This window comes from Populus alba, chromosome 8 (assembly GCF_005239225.2).
Source record: "Populus alba chromosome 8, ASM523922v2, whole genome shotgun sequence".
NCBI classification, from domain to species: Eukaryota; Viridiplantae; Streptophyta; class Magnoliopsida; order Malpighiales; family Salicaceae; genus Populus; species Populus alba.
This window is the reverse complement of record NC_133291.1, coordinates 9,451,489-9,470,235: the sequence shown is the minus strand read 5'-3', so window position 1 is coordinate 9,470,235 and position 18,747 is coordinate 9,451,489. Positions and strand designations below refer to the sequence as shown.

The 18,747-nt window shown below is 33.5% G+C and overlaps 1 protein-coding gene and 1 long non-coding RNA gene across 2 annotated transcripts; both read right to left on the bottom strand.

Annotated features, from left to right (window-relative positions):
* Positions 1 to 10,766: 10,766 nt before the first annotated feature.
* Positions 10,767 to 16,329, bottom strand: LOC118053858 (probable RNA-dependent RNA polymerase 1). The gene is made up of 4 exons (XM_035065259.2): positions 15,913 to 16,329; positions 13,405 to 15,209; positions 12,955 to 13,105; positions 10,767 to 11,859 (listed from the first exon to the last, which is right to left on the bottom strand). The coding sequence occupies exons 1-4, from the start codon at positions 16,183 to 16,185 to the stop codon at positions 11,038 to 11,040; spliced, it is 3,051 nt and encodes a 1,016-aa protein (XP_034921150.2). The 5' UTR covers positions 16,186 to 16,329; the 3' UTR covers positions 10,767 to 11,037.
* A 19-nt stretch (positions 16,330 to 16,348) lies between these two features.
* LOC140955896 (uncharacterized) lies at positions 16,349 to 18,231 on the bottom strand. Its single transcript, XR_012170620.1, has 3 exons — positions 18,056 to 18,231; positions 17,725 to 17,794; positions 16,349 to 16,418 (listed from the first exon to the last, which is right to left on the bottom strand). It is a non-coding gene; the product is annotated as an uncharacterized lncRNA (long non-coding RNA).
* Between the last annotated feature and the right edge of the window lie 516 nt (positions 18,232 to 18,747).

Genomic DNA, 18,747 nt, shown 5'->3' with positions numbered 1-18,747 from the left:
TATTGCCTCATCAAACTTGTTGCTATGACATCACGAATATAATCCATACATGAAACCCTCTGGTGCTAACGTGTTTATGATCGTAGAACCACATTGGTTATTAAAATATAATTAGAAACAAAATCAGAATGATGATTAAACTCATTAAATGCAATATATTGGATTGACTTCCTTCGTATGTAGTTGTATAATGTCATTGATATGACAACAATTTGAACTTATGTTTTATAAGGAAACACAAGCATGTTTGGCAAGATTCTCCACATTTTCTTCCAAACTCCAAAAGTATGTTTTATTACACATCACAAGAATGAATGGACACGATTGAATATTTCTTCCCGACTTTACAGTTTTCCTTGTCGATTAGATTCTGGCAGATAATATATCTCACCTTTATATGGCTCCAAATAACCATACTCATCTGGATATCCCAAATTAACAAGATAATACTTCCCCGCATCAAGATAATATTCGTTCAAAACTTAATTCCTATTACAGACCGAAAAGAAAATTATTCAAATTTAATAACACCCTCATGTTTTTATTTCTCAATACCTTTTGGTGGCTTAAGAAATCTTATATTTGGATTGTCAATCACCTCAAGAAATATTCTTGTATCGTGTGCACTACCTTCCTACCCAGCCTAAATAAATATAAATTACATGTCAAAGCTACATGCTGCCATTATATTTTGAGTGGGTACACCTTTTCTGCTAATAAATGATATTTGATTTTCTTGTGATACATAAGCACGTAAATGTGTTCCATCAATCACTCTAATACAATTCTACATAAAAAATAAAAAAAAAGTTTACCAATCAATTGAAATGTAGTTAAAATATTTCTTTGTAACCTTTTCAATTATTTAATAACTTAGAAAAATTATTTTTCATCTTGAAATGTGACATATATCTTGGATTCATTACGATTTTTGTTGGTGTTATGGAGAATTTTGGATCTACTGGTTTGATTAATTCAACAGCTAGCAAGCACATCGACTTGAGAACTTCGTTGAAATATCTGCTTATGGTTTCACCTAAATGTTGAAATCTCCCCTGAACTTCTCTGTTTCAAGCTCCTAAAGCTAAAGTATAGAGAAACATGCATACCTTTTTAATAACATTCATCCTCTTAGAATGCTTTAGCCCATACAACATTTCTAAATCAACACACAGACTATGTAATATGTTTGCATCTATCCTAAAATGTTAACACAACGTATCTAATGACCATTTAAAATTTCATTCAACCATCTCATTTTTGTGTTGTATGAAACCATACATGGTTCTTTATAAATATAATTATTATAATAAAAAGCAAGTTCTCCAGTCGTGCATAACAATAGTTTATTATGATCACACTCTATAAGCCAAAACAAATCTCCTTCCTCTTATCATCGTGTTTATTTTCATTGTTGTCATCATCATTTGTATTGTTGTCATTACCAGCACTACTACTGCATCTAAAACACTACCAGTACTTGTACTACCAAAACCATTTGAAACATATTGAACAACATTATTCATAACATTGTCATACTCATCATCAAATAGATTATTAAACTAATTTGCATCCATATCTACAAACACAACAACTTTTTTCATGTGTGAAATTGCCACAAATACATTTAGATGGAGGAATCTGTTTTGAATATTAAAATTTCATGCCAACCTGAACTTATACCAAAACAGAAATTATGAAGCATTCCTAAATTATCGTAGATCGTTTAGTAATAATTAATTAATACAATATTGTGTGCAAAACAAGAGTACTTATATATGAGCTTTTAATTATATAAATGGGTTTAATTGAACATATCTTATGGTATATAAGATCAATTATGAAAGTTAAGTTTACGAAAATGTGGTCAATTAATTGAGATGAAATGAGGATTTAAAAAAGAAAAACATAAGGTCATGATTGTACATAAAAGTTATTTTATATATAACTTGAAAAATAACAACTAACCTTTTTAAAATCATGCAATTCAAGTGCAAACTTGTTATATGTTGGCAGCTGAAATGAATGTGTTGTAATTGGTAGTGTGCTTTAAATAGGCAACCAATGACATAAAGAAATCAACATAAACATGCTAAAATTTAACAGCAATTCAAACCAACTTTACACCTATAATTCCAAACTCCAAAAGCAAACAATCCACATGTTAACAGCGATTCAAACTAACTTCCCAACATATAATTCCAAATTGCAACAGGAAAGAGAACAAATGTTAATAGTCATTCAAACCACATTCAACACCTATAATTCCTGCTTGTAACAGGAGGCATTCCCACCTAATTTTCCACCTTCCAATAGGAACCATTATCCAACAGTCACTAATAAAATGCAATACATCAACATATTATACGTTATAACATGTTATTTGAAAAATAAATCATAATCCCGCACATTGAATCTCATACTCAGTTGCAAACATTAAATTTAAACAGTAATGAACAACAACACAACAACAACAACATTGACATGCAGATCAACATATCGAAGCAAAGTTTTGCTCTTGTAACTGTTAAAACACACACCACCAAAATATGTTCACGACAGTTCAAACAAGAAAATTATGTTTATGAAGCATTAAAATACAATGACCAAATCAATATAATATCCTATCCAACAACTCTTAACTTCAAATATAAAATTCATATAATACTGCAAAACATATATGACAATACAATCAACTTCAATTGCTGAGAAATAGCATAGAGATAACTGTAAGTACATTATATCATATTTACACTTGCATTAAGTTTTACATTTGATCTCTTCTCGAACATTAATTTCAGCCATTGAAATTTTCTTTTCTTATCTCTAATTGCTGCCTACATTTCCCTCCTGCTTCTAACCATGAAAAACTAAGTTGCAAAACAATAAAACTCACTACCGAAAACCACTTTCTCAATGGAGTGAAACTCCTTTATGACCTCTTATATGCTACATCTTTTTTTTTTTTTTATCCCAACCACTTGATGTGCATTCACTCCTAGTAGATACACTATCAACCAATTGATCTAAACACGAAAACAGTCGCGCTCTCATTCCTTAACCCTTTTTTTTCACTCTTTTATGTACATTGTTAAACACCTTTTTTCTTTCCACTACCACTACTAAGATTGCTATTACTATTGATAAAGTTTACACCATCAACCATATTATTGACATCCTTTATAAATTTTGATAAAGTATCCTCTTCCGAATCACCACTACCTTCGTCTAGATATGGATCCTTATTAGTAGCATTTTTTTCTCCTTTCACCTAAACCATCATCATCAAAATTCAAACCCTATGATGGAGCCCAAGCATACAAACCTGTAGCCATAATGTTTGTAAATATGATATCATATTTACAACACAATACAGGATCGATACTAGAATGCCTAAACTCTCTAGCTCCTCGTATCTCATACAAAAAATAAAGATATAAATGAATCATAATAATTGTAAGAACAAATAATAAAATAATTTATAGTAATTGTACACATACTAAAACAAAAACAAACCTTGATTTTATATTTTCATCACTCGTCAGTTATCGAAATTGTTCCAAGTTTAGTACTCCAGCCTACTCCGATTCAGAAATCAACTTTTTTCATATTCTCCAATCCTCTTTTATTTCATCCCATTTATTTTTTAATTATGCTTTCATTAATGTATGGCCAATTTGCTCCTTAAAGCAATTCATATCATATTTCCATCCAGCTTTGTTAAAATATGTGTTCGGTCACATACCTTTCTCAATTCCTTTGATATAAATGTCACAAAATGTGTTCAACATCTCTCTAGTCCAACAAGCCTTATCTTGTGATTGAGAATCTTCCATGTACTCAGTTAAAATGTTTTTTTTTCTAACATACAATTAATAGGTTAATTTCTTAAAGACAATGCAACAAAAGATGATGACAATACAAAAGTTTTTTATGATAATGAGTATCAGTTTTGGTTTGTGAAAATAGCAATGACTAATGGTTATTTGACAACATAAGGTGTTTGATATAGTTGATGATATGAATTTAACATTAATAATAAATAAAATGATATTATAGCACTCAATGCAACAACAAAAAAACAGACATGGACTGAACCAAGTTTTCTAAAAACAACAATTAAAAGAAACCCGTGCAAGTTTAGAAAAGAGAGTTACATAATAAGAAAACCAAATTATAAAGCATATAATTAAGTTCAGTTAATCATAAGATATTGATTGATCCTACATAAAGTAGCACACAATTCATAATATTACAAACAAAAAAAATATAAAACTTAAAACATGTAACTTAGAAAATACAAATATTGACATATATAGTGGTAATGCATACGCAAGGACATGGCTTTAATTTTTTCCCGGTTAGATCTAAACATTAAAACATGTAACTTAAAAAACAAAAACAAAGATACTGAGTCCTGTAATGTAAGATGTACCAAAATAGAGAGCAGGTGTTTGTTGTGCTTTCTAGGAGATAAATTTTTAAGCCCTCTTTGGTTCCTAATAGAAAACAGAACGCTAAAAAATTATAATATAAAGAAGATGAGAATGATTCTTGATGATATTTGGGATTTTAGTAACATGAAGTTGTTGAAATATATTCTCAAGAACATTACCTTTAACATCATCATCAATTCTAGCGTGTCATGTAGTGTTGGATGTACCTCAACACAGATTGGGAGTTTGTTGTGCTTTTCAAGAGACAAAGATGTTAGATCTTTGGTTCTTGAAACAAAATAAAATGAAAAAAAAATAGAAAAAAAAAAGAAAGAAGAAGAGAATGATTATTGCAAATATTGAAAAATTGTGTTACATGAAGTTTTTTTTAATAAATTCTCAAGAAAATTACCTTGAACATCATTATCAATTTTAATGTGTCTTCAACCATTTCTGGGTTATGAAGAAGCACCATCACTATGAAAAGACTTGAAGAAGTCAGCAGATCTAGTGCATGGTTTGAGTTTAGGACGGGGATTTGAGTTGGAAATGGGTAGTCTTTAGCCCAAATGATCTGTTGACAGACAACGGTACATTCCTAAAGGTTTGAACATTTGGATCTCCAATTGGCTATAAAAGGTAAGAGTGTGTGAGGTTTGTGAGAGATTGGAATGAGAGGGAAGAACAATAGAGAGCAGTAAAAGAACGATAAGAGGAGAAGACCAAAGGGTTATTTTTTACAATAAAAAATTAAAAATTATGTAACTGGTGTTGCCAAAGTTTTATGTTAAGCTAAAAGCAAGTTTGAGTTGTTTTTGCGTAACCCGTGGTTGGAACACGGGTTATTGTGGGTCCCAGCAATTAAAAAGTATGGTTTGTAGCTAACCGAACACCTTAAAATTATGGTTTAATATAAACGTGGAAGTTACCAACAAACACTTTCTTAGTAAGAGATTCGATAACCCTACATCTTTAAATATAAACATAATTGTAAATCCATTCTCTAGTCCGTGTATCTTTAAATAAACACATAGACTATATGAATAGAAAATAAATAAAAAAGACTCCAAGACTAAGGATGAAAAACTCAACAAAACGATAAAATCTAAATCATACAAATATAAATCTATAATTATTTGGATTCTTAAAGACATTAAGTATATAAATTAAATTTAAAACTATTTAAAGAAATAAAGGGAGAGAAAGAAGGGTTGATGCTAATATAAATTTCACTGACAACAATCTAAAAATATGTGTTTTTTTATGGAGTTGTTGTTTAGAACAATGAAGGAGATTGGCAGGGATTTAAGAAAATTACTATTGACTTTTATTTCCCTGAGTCTCTTCCTTGATTAAAAATATAGTTGTTGTTTTTATGAAAGTATTTTTTAATAAAAAATACTTTTATATTTCTTTATATTAATACATTAAATCATAAAAAATAATTAAATAAACATTAATTTTATATTTTTTTAAAATAAGAAATTTAAAAATCATTTTTAAAATACAAGTTGAACTAGGAAACCAAACAAACCATTAATATTTTTCTATTTTATGTATTTGTAATATTTATCCTGCCATGTCCTCTCGTAATCTTTATTTTCATTATTGATATATTTTTTTGACCATTTTAAATATACACCAGTATATTGTTTTTGTTTTAAAGCGGATCAATATTAATTGTTTTTAGAATATATATAAAAATATTAAGAGTATAGATAATGTTTCAATAATATTTTTAAAGCTAACCAAGTAAATTAATTTTTAAACTTTCACTTAACTCTTTGCCAGATCTAAGCAACGTGGGTACAATAATCATGCCAGATCCAAACACCTTAGGTTTGGCAGTCATGCTAGACTCAAGTGTCTTGAGTCTGACAAACATGCTAGACTCATATTGGCAAACATGTCAGACCCATGTTACTTGGGTCTGACACTCAAGTAAGTTGGGTCCGACATGTTTATTAGATCCAAGTAAACGGGGGTCCGACGCTTTCAAATTTAAAAATAATAAAACAATATCAAAATACTAAAATGCCCCTATTATTATGGAAAATTACACAAAAAATCAGTGAAAGAATAAAAATACTCATATATGCAAAGTTTATTTTTTGTCTATTTCAAGGCTAAAGATGTATTTGAACTATTTAATAGTTTGTGAAAGGTAAAAAAAAAAAAAACCCTGGTAACTGGTCTTAATTTTGTTAATCTTAAGGGCAGAATAGTAGTTTTACTATACAAATAAATATGAAAAGATTACAATACCCCCCACTCAAAATTTTAATGACCAGTGAGCCTATGAAAAATATTGAAGTACCCCTCACAACCAGGGCTTCAATTTTTTTAACCTAATGGCAAAATGATAATTTAACTTTATGTGAAAAGACAATATTAGCCTCATCCCAAGCCTTCAAAGCTTAGAAAATCTACGATGCTAGTCTATAATATATTATGTCTTGGTTTACAATACACTTGCATAGAGTTACTAGACCCAAGCGTCTTCGGTCCGACAAACCATGCAAGCCCCAAGGGGTTGGGTTTGGCAACCATATCGGCTCAAACATGGTTGCTAGACCCAAGTAGCTTGGGCCTCCCATGGTTGCCATCCAAGGCACTTGGGCCTGGCAACCAAGGCACTTAAGCCTGACGTGGTTGCTAGATCCAAGACATTTAGACCTGGAATTATTGTCAGACCCAAGTAGTTTGGGTCTGATGCCTAGGATTTGTATAATTTTTATGAGCCATGCAAAGGTAATGGTTTTGTTGAGGACCAAAATACTCATGCAAATGTGTTGAATGGTCTCAGGACATCTAACTAGTAATTCGTTGTGGATTTCTGATGTATTATTAAGAAAAAAGCAACAAATACCTTTGCTAAACACAACCTACTGAATTTCAATAAATAGATGTAAAATTTATGCTAAACTCTATTATGTTGATATCAATTGTTAGATACATGCTCGCGTTCTTGCAACTTTAAAAAACTTTGATCAAGAACAAAGAAAAATTACTCTTACAAGCTTCTCTTGTTAACAATACAAGGATATACTTATTGTCCTCTAATAAAATGTTGACTCAACATACTAAAAGTTCTCCTATTCTGCCTATTAATTTGGTGTCCAAACTTTATGTTACCCATCTCTAATCCACCTACTTAGGTTTGACGTGGCTTCTAGACTTAAGTCGCTTGGGTTTGATATGGTTGCCAAACCCAAGTATCTTTTCTCTTGTTTGATTCACTTTCATTTTCTTCATGATTTGAGTTGTAAGAATTTAAAAGAAAATGAGAGAGAAGAAGCAATTAATGAGAAGAAAAAGAAAGTCAAAGAAACGTTTATTCGCTCGTGAAAAGATGAGAAATTGAAAGTGAAACTACGATTACAATCCACAATAAAAGATCTCTTTTTTATAGTGATTTCCCCACGTCATTTAGTTTTTGTTACAATGGTAATAAAACTGGTGATTAAGTGTTTCAATTTTTGCCATTTGTTCTATTAGATAATATTTAACCTTAAATTTATTATCATTGAAACACCAATACTATACAATTTTTTTAAAAAAGTACCAATACAAAAAAGAAAAGAAAAAAGAAGACATGTTTAAGAGTATGGTAAAGGTTATTTGTAAAAATAATTTTTGCTTGAAAATATATTAAAATAATATTTTTTTATTTTTAAAAATTTATTTTTGACAGTAACACACTAAAAAGATTTAAAAACACCAAAAAAATTAATTTAAAGCTAAAAAAAACTTAATTTTTTTCAAAGGCGTGGTTGGGCTACAATTCCAAACGCGACCTAAATCATGAAAATGTCCAATTTGATGATATTTTTAAAAAACAACTCTGTTCCGTAAAATTTTTAGGAGAATGACATAGGTTGAAAAATATCTAGAAAATAAAGTAGTTTAAACATAATCATGTTTTTAAATATTATTTTTGTACACAATCGCTATTCATTAAAATACATGTTTCAAAATGTATGTTCTTTCCAAATTAATTAACCTAAACAAAAGTCAAATCTAATTTTCATGAAGATCCAAGATTGGCTAAGAAAGAGAGAAGAGATAAAATGATGTGGGAGGAGAAAGAAATGTGGAAGAAAAAAAGGGAAAGAAATAATAGGTCATTTAGGTCACACTGAGACTCTGTTTTTAACACATTCGTTATCATTATAAAGATTTTAATGATATGATTCTAACAACCACCAAATGAGTTCATGATTGGTTAAGGTTAATTATGAACTCGTTAGATGGTTTTTCAAGGTGTCGTTAGCATTGTTTCATTAAGATTTTTCTAACGATATTGAATGTGTAAAAAATAAAGCTCTGGTGTGTTTTCGATGGCCCTTTCTTTCTCTCTTATTTTTTTTTTCTATTTCTCTTATATGTGACGCTATCTTATTTTATCTTATCTTTTTTCTCTCTATTATTAAATCTTAATCTCATTTTCATCATTATTGAATCTTTTATAAAATTTTAAATTTACTTTTATATCTTTTAATTAATTTGAATAAAAAAATAACTTTTAAAACAACACCATTTCTAATAGAAGTTATGTTAAAATTATATTATTTTTCCAATACTTTTTTAACCATTATGTTACCGCAGGATAACTATGCCCTTATCATTATTTATTTATTTATTATCATGCACGACTACTTAACAAGCAAGCAAGGCAATGATCGCACGGTGATGGACGCCTGCTTAACAAGCAAGCAAGGCAATGATCCCATGGTGACGTCGACGCTGACGTTGGGTAAGATTATCGTTCCACGTAGGCAGACTAGAGAACCTTTGAAAAAAGAAAAGAACAGAGAATCGAAAAAGAAAAAGGAAAAGCGCGAAGTCACGCGAGACTTCCACGTTTCGACATTCCATACGGTGCCAAGGGGTGTGTTTGGCTGGTGGATTTAACTTGTTTTTGATTAAAATTTGAATTTTTTAATTAATTTTTTATGTTTTTGGTTATTTTGATGTGATTATATAAAATATATATATATTTTTAAATAAAATATTATTTTAATATTTTTAAAAAATAACCTATATCATTCTCTCCAACAATAGTCAAATTTAACTGTCACTTGAAACCTTAAAACCCAATCACATGCAAAAACAAAAGCTAACAAAATTATTTCAATTCGTGTAAAAGCTAAAGGCTAACAAAAGCAAGATAGGCAGAGGTTGGCTCCGTGAATTGCGATCCAAGTACACTTTATTTGATACTTAGAAAATTATTTCAATTTTTGTATATGAACCATACACTTTATTTAATGAAAATAAAGTAAAATTCGGACCTTTGATGGAAGCTTGCCGATGACAAAGTCCGGTCTAAAAGAATGGCCGTTACACCTCTGAAATATATAGATGTCGAGGAGTAGTTTTGGTCTCCGTTCACCTCCATTGTGATCTCCCTCTAAACTGTTCATGTTCGTGGAGCTGTAAGAAAAAATTCATTTGTAAAAAATTTACTCTCTGGCCAGCAGTTTAGCATATTTTCCAAAGAAAAATCGATCGTAGCTCCGTGATATCATCCATCAATTTTACGTTAGACGACCTCATACGAGCAAATTGCTGGCCAGAGAGGAACGCAGACGAAGCTACTTTTCTATCCTAAACTATCACATCATTTTTCTATCATCACTTTCACGCCAAGTATCTAGCAATTTAATAGTAGTAAATTTTTAAAATATTTTTATTTAAAAATATATTAAAATAATAATTTTTAAAAATTATTTTTAATATCAAAATAATAAAACAATCTGAAAATATTAAAAAATATATTAATTTTAAATAAATAAAAAATTTAATTTATTTAAAAAATATTTTTAAAATATAAAAATAGCAATCATTAGATTAGCTTTAAATCAATAGACACGGATAATTTCTTATCTCGACAACAAGATTCGATTAGATTAGCTTTAAATCAGCCAGAACCACATATGTATAGGCATCATGCGTATTTTTTTTCCATTTAAAAGAAATATTTTTTTTTTTAATTTTTTTTATATAGTTTTAGATTGTTTTAAAGTGGAGTATCAAAAATAAATTTTAAAAAAATAAAAATTATTTTAATATATTTTTAAACAAAATAAATTTTGGAAAACAATCATATCACAGCACAAAAAAAATATCTATAATAAAAGAATCCAGACCGTTGGATTATGGGTTCTTTCTTATATAAAAGTCACTCGGGGATTAATTAATATGGGATATTTTCTACAGCTCACGTGGGCGCATGTGACATCTCTCAACAGTAATGCTGCAGAGATGGCATCAGTGATCCAAAAACAAGCTAGCCTGAATGATAGGTTGTCGTTTGTAAATATCTACTGAAAAACAAGCATCGTATCTTATATATATCTGCAAGGAGCTACCAGGAGAAAAGGAGGCAAATCAAACATTTATTCTATTACAGAAATCCTGATAAATAACAACCACCGAACTAATGACAAAAACCACTCACAACAAGACTCCATACACCACGTAATAAGTAATAACGATAAGCAAAGCCAAGTAGGGATAACCATGGTAGTATCACGCAAACATCCGCTTCAAATTTTTCAGAGAGGCAGGAGAAGGGATGCCTTCTAGTCCTCAATCTCTAAATGGAAGCTTGACTGAACCGGTGCACCAGTGATGTCAGCCGCGAAGCCCCTCGACCGCCCAATGCTTTGCCCTTCTTGATGGCAATAAGCTTGTCATAGACACACCAGGGAAAACTGAGGAAATGAACTCGGTTCATTCCCTCGTTGTAGCGACCCCAATGGCTAGGATGATACGTGACGTAGTACCAAGCTGATGCTTTTGCGTAAAGATCATCAGGGCTACTGTCGCTCTCGGCAAACCAGGCTCTAGCTTCCTTCCTCAAGGACCTTATAGAATAATTAATAGAATCGAAGTCCCTTTTCTTGTCAAAAGATTTCCCCACTTTCATGATGCAACCACTGATTATTTCGGCCTCAGTTTTGATGCCATAATAATCCATCATGTTCCCCAACTTGTTATCATACACACTTTTACAGTGCAAAGCCTCCTCGATATGGTCCCGAAATCCATCCACTTCCATGTCAGGGTCATAAGACCGCCTTGCCATTTCCTTTGTGAAGGATCTTACGGGACTCGAGTCTGGTGCAAAGTCTCTTACATCTCGAAAAAGCTTTCCAAGCACACGCTTGGATTCATAGGTACGTTCTGCCGCCTTTTCCATGAAATCTGGATAGTCTTTGACACGTAGCTCTTGAGGGATTTTAGCTGGCACACCCGTTTTAGGGAAGTCAACAGCGATTGAGGACAGCCGAGCAAGCTCAATACATTCTTTACTTCTTGCCATGAGAGGGTCCCTGTCTGCGAAGACAGTGTGAGCATTGCAAATGATCCCTAAGCTGTCGTTGAGAAGGTAATCCGTGAAATACTCTTGAACTTCCTGTGACATTGTACGTAGTAAATTACAAGTTAACTCGAAAGGAAAAGGTCTATCAGTATATGAATCAGAGATGTGTTTGTATATGAGGTCCGAGCAATGATGAACTTCCTGTAACATCCGTACTATGTAACATTTCATTAATTACCAGGAATTCAAATCAACGGAACTTTTGGACATCAAACCATCGAGACTACCCGGGCAATATATCAATATCAGAAAACAAAAATCTGTCCCTTTAGCCAAACAAACTGTGTAATAGCACATTATAGCTTTCACAATTAATCACTCAATGTATTCTCACTAGTGGAACACACAAATTTGTAAGTAATGGTATATGGCACTGGATACGATGTATTAAAATTAACTTTAGAATAAACCGAAGTCCTAGATTTTCCCATGTTTAAGGGCTCAACCACTACATCTTCCCTCATAGTCATATCTTGGTCTAAGTCACAATTACGTTTCCATCTAATAGTTTCTTTCCTGATAACTAGCTACTGAAATTCTCCTGCCTCCACTGTCCAGACTCCAGGCAAGTCTTAGTAGCAGGCAAATTGCCTTTAACAATAGCGACATTTTTAGTCTTTTTTCTTATCAGGATCCAAAGAAGTGCCATGTTCTAATATCCTACTGATACCCCCACGTTAGTTATCAGAGAAAAAAAGTGCAGGATTGCACATCATTCTCCATGTTTCATCAAGAAAACTGCACCTGCTGGCAGAAAAATCTCTAAACTAATGAGGATGCCATTACCATGGCTGCTTGCAAGTAGATAATTGCATCTCTGTTTATGAAACCATCTTTCTATCCAAATAAATATGAAATATATTTCAGCTACACATAAATTTCAATGGTTGAAATGAAATTCTAATATATAAAGGCCAGAATTTGGAAACATGCCAAGGAATAAAACAATTAATGACATTTATGTTCAGGAGACGATTCCTGAGCAAGTTTATGAGAAAATTAGAAATGACAAATTGAAATGATGATAAGAACATCTGAATGAAAGGATTCAATATGATTGCTTGTTAAAGAGTAAAAATGAGATGCCTCAGACAAACGTTAGCACACTACCAAGTGACTGAATGGTACCTCTATTGTCACATCATGATCCAAAATCGTAGGTGGTGCTGCCGTATAATCCATGGGTGGAAATGTCTGAGGAGGAATAAGATCAGGGTCCCAACATACAAAGTAAACATCTCCATCTAGATCACTTCCCGAGCATTCATTTGAATGTGGTCTGATCAAAATTTAACCAGTATCAGAAAACAATGCTTGCATAAAGAAATTTAATGCTCATGTGGAAAAGCAACGCCTCGTACAGAAGATACAGCAGTACAGTAAAATGATTTTTCATTAAGAAAATCTAGAACCTTCCCAAGAAGCAATAAATAAATCTTGTAGCCTGTAGTTAAGTCTGACTAACACAGAACTATAGATAGACAATGGCAACCTCATCGTGCAAAAGAGGATTTCTGCAATATCGATTCTTCAAAATGTCTTTTTCAACCCAAAAACTACAGAAAATAAGAAATTTACCTCTTTCCTTTTTGGGGAAAAACGATGCAATCCACCATGTGATGCAATGCAGGCACATTCATAGCCTGTAAGACCCGCACGTCTCCTGGGTGTAGACACGGGTTTTTTGCGACAATTAACTTTCCCTTCAAAATCTGAGTATTTCCCACTGATTCGCCACCTCTAGCACGAGAAAACTGAACAAATGCTTGACCGTATCCCAACGTCCTGGTTTCGTCCAGGCATCCCATCATCGCTCTTCCATTTGGAATAAATATGCGCGATTTTGTCCGCAAATCAAGCAACTTTGATGCCCGGAATGTTTGCAGCATCATTGCAAGAAATGGCTCTGCATCCGGTTTATAACCGCATGCAAGCATTTCCTTCAGAACGTTTGTGCTCTCTCCTGGACCCATCAACTGGAGTGCCTCCTGTGCACTTGACGGATCAGTTAAAATAGTATTTAGTTGAGCTATGGCCTCATTTTGCTTCCTTTGAAAAATGTGGTCCCTAACTCCAAGGGTGGATAGAAGAGTGATCACTTCACGATTGAGATAGCAAGCCTGATACTTGCTCCATCCCAAAATATCTAAGCTAGTGTTAGTTGACTTGTATTTGGACATGCTTTCCCTCAATGACAATTTCTTTGAGGAAGTGGGATCAACAGCCACAACACCTTTGTACCCGCCGTATCTAATCTGAAAGGCGGAAGGAGTAAAACTTAGAAAGCCAAATTTCCGAGCGATGCTGTTTGCCAATTCTGCTGAAATCTTTCCAATACCATCAGAGAATACATAGTCGACTCCGCCACTTCTAACCTCTATATCCGGAATGGATTCTATGTCCTCCACATCAATATTGAAACTTTCCCTCGATGAGCCAAAAGACTGACCAAGCCTTGCAGCATATTTGGCCACATTCCTTATCTCACGAAAATCACCCATCCATTCTCTAATATCCGCTGCTGTAAGCCCAGTTCTAGAAGCAAACATCCAAAGAGAACTTTCTCGTAGTTGACTTGATGAGAAACCTAGAAACTCAAACTTCTTAGACCCAATAACTATGCCATTTCTTTGGGTCGACAATATCCTTTGATAAATTTTTGTTTGCCTCCCCTCGATTGCAGAAAATGTCCGTGGAGATATATTTGTTGCAAAAAGTTTATCTAGATCCTCATCAACAAAAGAAACCCGGAGAAAGTTATCAATATCATCAGGATATTTGCGTAAAACGCGATTGGAGAGATTCACCTCTGGACCGCGGAAGTACACTTTAGTAGGGGTTATCTGAACCCGACGTACATGCACCAATCCATCATCTACGGCAACTGCAGGTGGTGGAGGAAGTCTGCCAGTGGAGATGCATTTCTGATATTCCGCCCGCAGCCACCTTACAGGATCATAACAGCACTCCATCGAATGATGCAGTTTCTCCAGGGCATGTTGTATGTGTGCAATGTTTACTCTAGATGGATTGATCAAACGGTAGAAACTTGCATCAAGTGCTGGTCCAGGAAGATAGCCATGCTGGACCAAGGAATTGACTTTAAACACGATGTCATATGGCAGTTCAATTCCTTGAGCTTCCCTCAAAATGGGAACAAGATCTGACACGCGACAGAAAGCTGACCCCACTTCCAGAAAGAAGCGACCTTCATCTTCTTTATAACAGGGAAAGTTTTCCTGAAAATTCGGAAGTTGGCCGCTGCGTGGAAGCTCCAAACACAAAGCAGAAGATTGGCCAATGCAGTGAGATGGAGAAAAATCAACATCTCGGACCCATTGATTATCAGTATCTTTCTTAAGAATCTTGGGGCCCCCGAGCATCTATCAATTGAAAGAAGAAGGTGTTACTCAACTATGACACAGATTAAACATAATAAGCGTTTTATTTCAAGAAATGAAGGCATGGACTTTCTACAGTTTACTTTCATATCTCATACGACGCAGGAAACTATCGGCATATAGCATAATTCATTCAACAGAATTTTGCGAACTATGAACTTTCATCAGTTATCCAGCATAAAATGGAATTTACAAACTCGCAAAATTGTCACGAGATTCACAGTATCAAAATCAGGACATGAATCTCTTACAAAATTTGAGCTACAGAAGAACAAACACTTCCATGGAGGAGTCGTTTCATAGCCAGAGACCAACACTAGATTTATGTTAAAAGCTAGTCTCTAATTTCAATAATAGAGTTTTTTCCTCATTTTTTGGCTAAGCTAGTATTAGCTCACTTCCTTTTTCGTTTGTCATGGAGAAGAATTTCTGGTTATGATTAGTTAGATTTGTTGGGCCAAAAACCAGTATTGATTCAACAAAACTCAAATATTTCAGAAAAACATCAGCTCGATGTATCTTATGCCTAGCATAGGTATTCATGCGTGAGATGGTTACAAAATTCTTCCTAATATGCAGTATTGTGGATCATGGCTCTCATGGTGATTGCCAGTCTACCATTCAAAGTACACAACATTTGATAACTTCCAATAAAGAATCTAGAGAGAAATTTAAACTATCAAACCTGGACATTGAGAAATTTCTTAGTTTGTCCCCGAGGTCGATGCAGCTCAATCTGCCAAATATTTTCGTAAGATAGCTCGAGCTTGTATTTTGTAGAAAGGTACGTCAGGAAGAGGTAGATTTTCCTGTTTACAAAACCAAAATTTACGGAAACATTTTCCTTATGCCAGAGAGCATAAAATTTATCCTTCGACACTTGACATCCAAAGTGCAGTGTTATGTTATCTATGGTACACTCAGCGGCCATTCGCGTTGGAACAATATCATAATCCATATCCCGTACTTTCAGATAAGACCTGAGCTTGACCTTTTTAGCTGCTTCACTGGTTGTGAATTGAACTTTAGCCTTGGTTCTGGACCCCTCACTTATTGTTTGATCAACATCAACAGATACAACTCTTCCGTCGCCAGAGTACTCCTCCAGAAATTCCTGTATATCTTCTGAAAGCTCAACAGTACGAAAACGATACAAACTAATCGTCTTTCCTATTTTCCAGTCAACTTTAACTGCAGTTTCATAGAGTATAGAATTAGTAACACATGATCGTACAGCACATTTTGATTGGAACACGCTCAGATTTAAAAGAAGTAGATTTAAAATTTTGATTGGAACACACTCAGTTTCAGAGGATTTTCATTCAAGGAAAATTTCCAAACATGCCTCGAGGTTGATAAAAAATCACTTCCTCGCAAGCTAAAGGAGTGAATACTTAAGGAAATGACATGAGAGGCAACAGAATAAATACAGAGTATGCAATATGTCTCAATTAATTAAAGAATTTCATGCATGCAACCATCAAGACTCTCATTGGATGTGAGGCAATGATGAATGGGCCTCCTGAAATGAGTATTCAGACTAGAAAGTGCTTCAAATTTGAGGTTATTGGACTGGTCATCAAACAAGAGAAGATCCATCTAACTCACGGTATGGACAATGGAGATTCAATAGACAGAGCAAATTTTTGGCATGGAAGCAGTGTCTTATTAATGCAACCTAGGAAAAGAACCTAGAAACTTTGAGTATGATGCATGTAATGGCAACGATAAATTGTTTCCCCGGGACAAGCCAGTAATATAACCTGCAAAATCGAGTCTTGATGTTTTATAGCGAGAGGCAACAGAAAAAGAAAATGACTGCAATAAAAGCTGCACGTTACATTTACAGGAAATATATTCACTTTCCGAGACATATTTAAGTTTACATTTTTCTTTCCAGAATATTTCAGGAAAATAATATAAAGGGAAACCATTGAAAGCAATAAACGGTCAGGATATATAATGAAATCTTCGATTTTTCCATGGAAAGTAGAGATTTTCATAGGGATTAAGAATACAGTTGATTAGTTTTCGAAAGTTTGATACAACTGATTAGCTGCAGCTTGGCTTTCAGACGTTTGTAATTTAGTAGGAAAATAGAGATGTTGGGTTCTCCAGGCAGCCCAAATTATGGAGAAGAAATATATCAAAGTGAATATATATTAACACCAGTACAAATTTAAGAAGATGATAAAGAATCGGAAAAGTAGACAAAATCCCTGATTTTTCATGTGATTTGTGACGAAGACATAAAAACCAACGCATGACTACATGAGCCTTGTAATTCGAAAATAACAGCAATCCTAAGAGGTAGGAGTTAACGCCCAAAATTCCAAGAAGCAGCTATATTGCTTCTGGCACTCACTTGCAAATGAAGTCATCAAACAAAATGCTATGAAAATTCTCCAATGCAAGCTTGTCAGTTGTCACAACCCATTATGCAGGCAGCTATAGTTAGAAAGAAAGAAAGCAGAAAACACACTCGTACATAACATACCCGAAGGATTAGGCGAGAGGTGGTAAGCGGGTGTGCTCCTTAGGTAGAGGCAGCTTAAACACTGAATTTCCTGAACAAAATGAGAATGCTAGTCAAGAGAAGAATACATGATATCACAAGTACACAGCTAGCCAGAGCCCAGGAGAAAATCCAAGAAATGATTAATAATGCAACCTTTTGTCACGTTCGAAAGCAAAACAACACAAGCATAGCACAACCTTAAAAACCAGATAGAAATGTTTTGTGTTTGTCTGTGGAACAGGGACTGACCTGGGAGAGCTAAAGAAATGAACAGACTTTTGTTATACATGCAGAAGATGATGAGTCTTACCAAGAGATTGTATAGATGATGACGATGATAAATCAACAGCTAGCCCTCCACTATGAAAGGAAGTAGAGTCCTTCAAGAGCTATATATAAAGGAATTTTACATACAAACGAAGAAGTTCAGACAAAGGAAAGTGCAAGGCTGCTTACTACAAGAAATACAGGAGAGACTGTTTTTAATAGAAACAATTCAAGGGATAACTTCAAATAAGCCCCCTATTTATGACGCCACTTTCAGTGACATCCCTCCACTACCAATTCAAACAATATTACTCTAAAACTATCTTGCATCTATCAATGTTGACTCATCACCAGTTTTAGTTTGAAAGATTTATTAAAAAAAACATTTTTTTGACTCGTGAATTATGATGATTTCACTTTATAAGTAAAGAGTAAACCCTAATTCCATCTTATTCACCATATACATATTAGTTTCTATCACAACATCTTTGAAACTATTCCATCAATCCTATTTAATTAGCCTAGATTGTGGATTATTTTTTATCTCCAAAGTAAAAAAAAAAAAACAATGTACAAGATAAAAAAAAATATTCTTCGATGGAGTTTTGAGCTGAAACTAATGGCGGAGAGAACATGGATAAATTTAGGGCACTTTTAGGGTAATATTGCTTAAATTGGTGTTAAGGGTTTTACTTGAAATTAACATTATAGTTGGAGGATCTGTTCGAATTTATC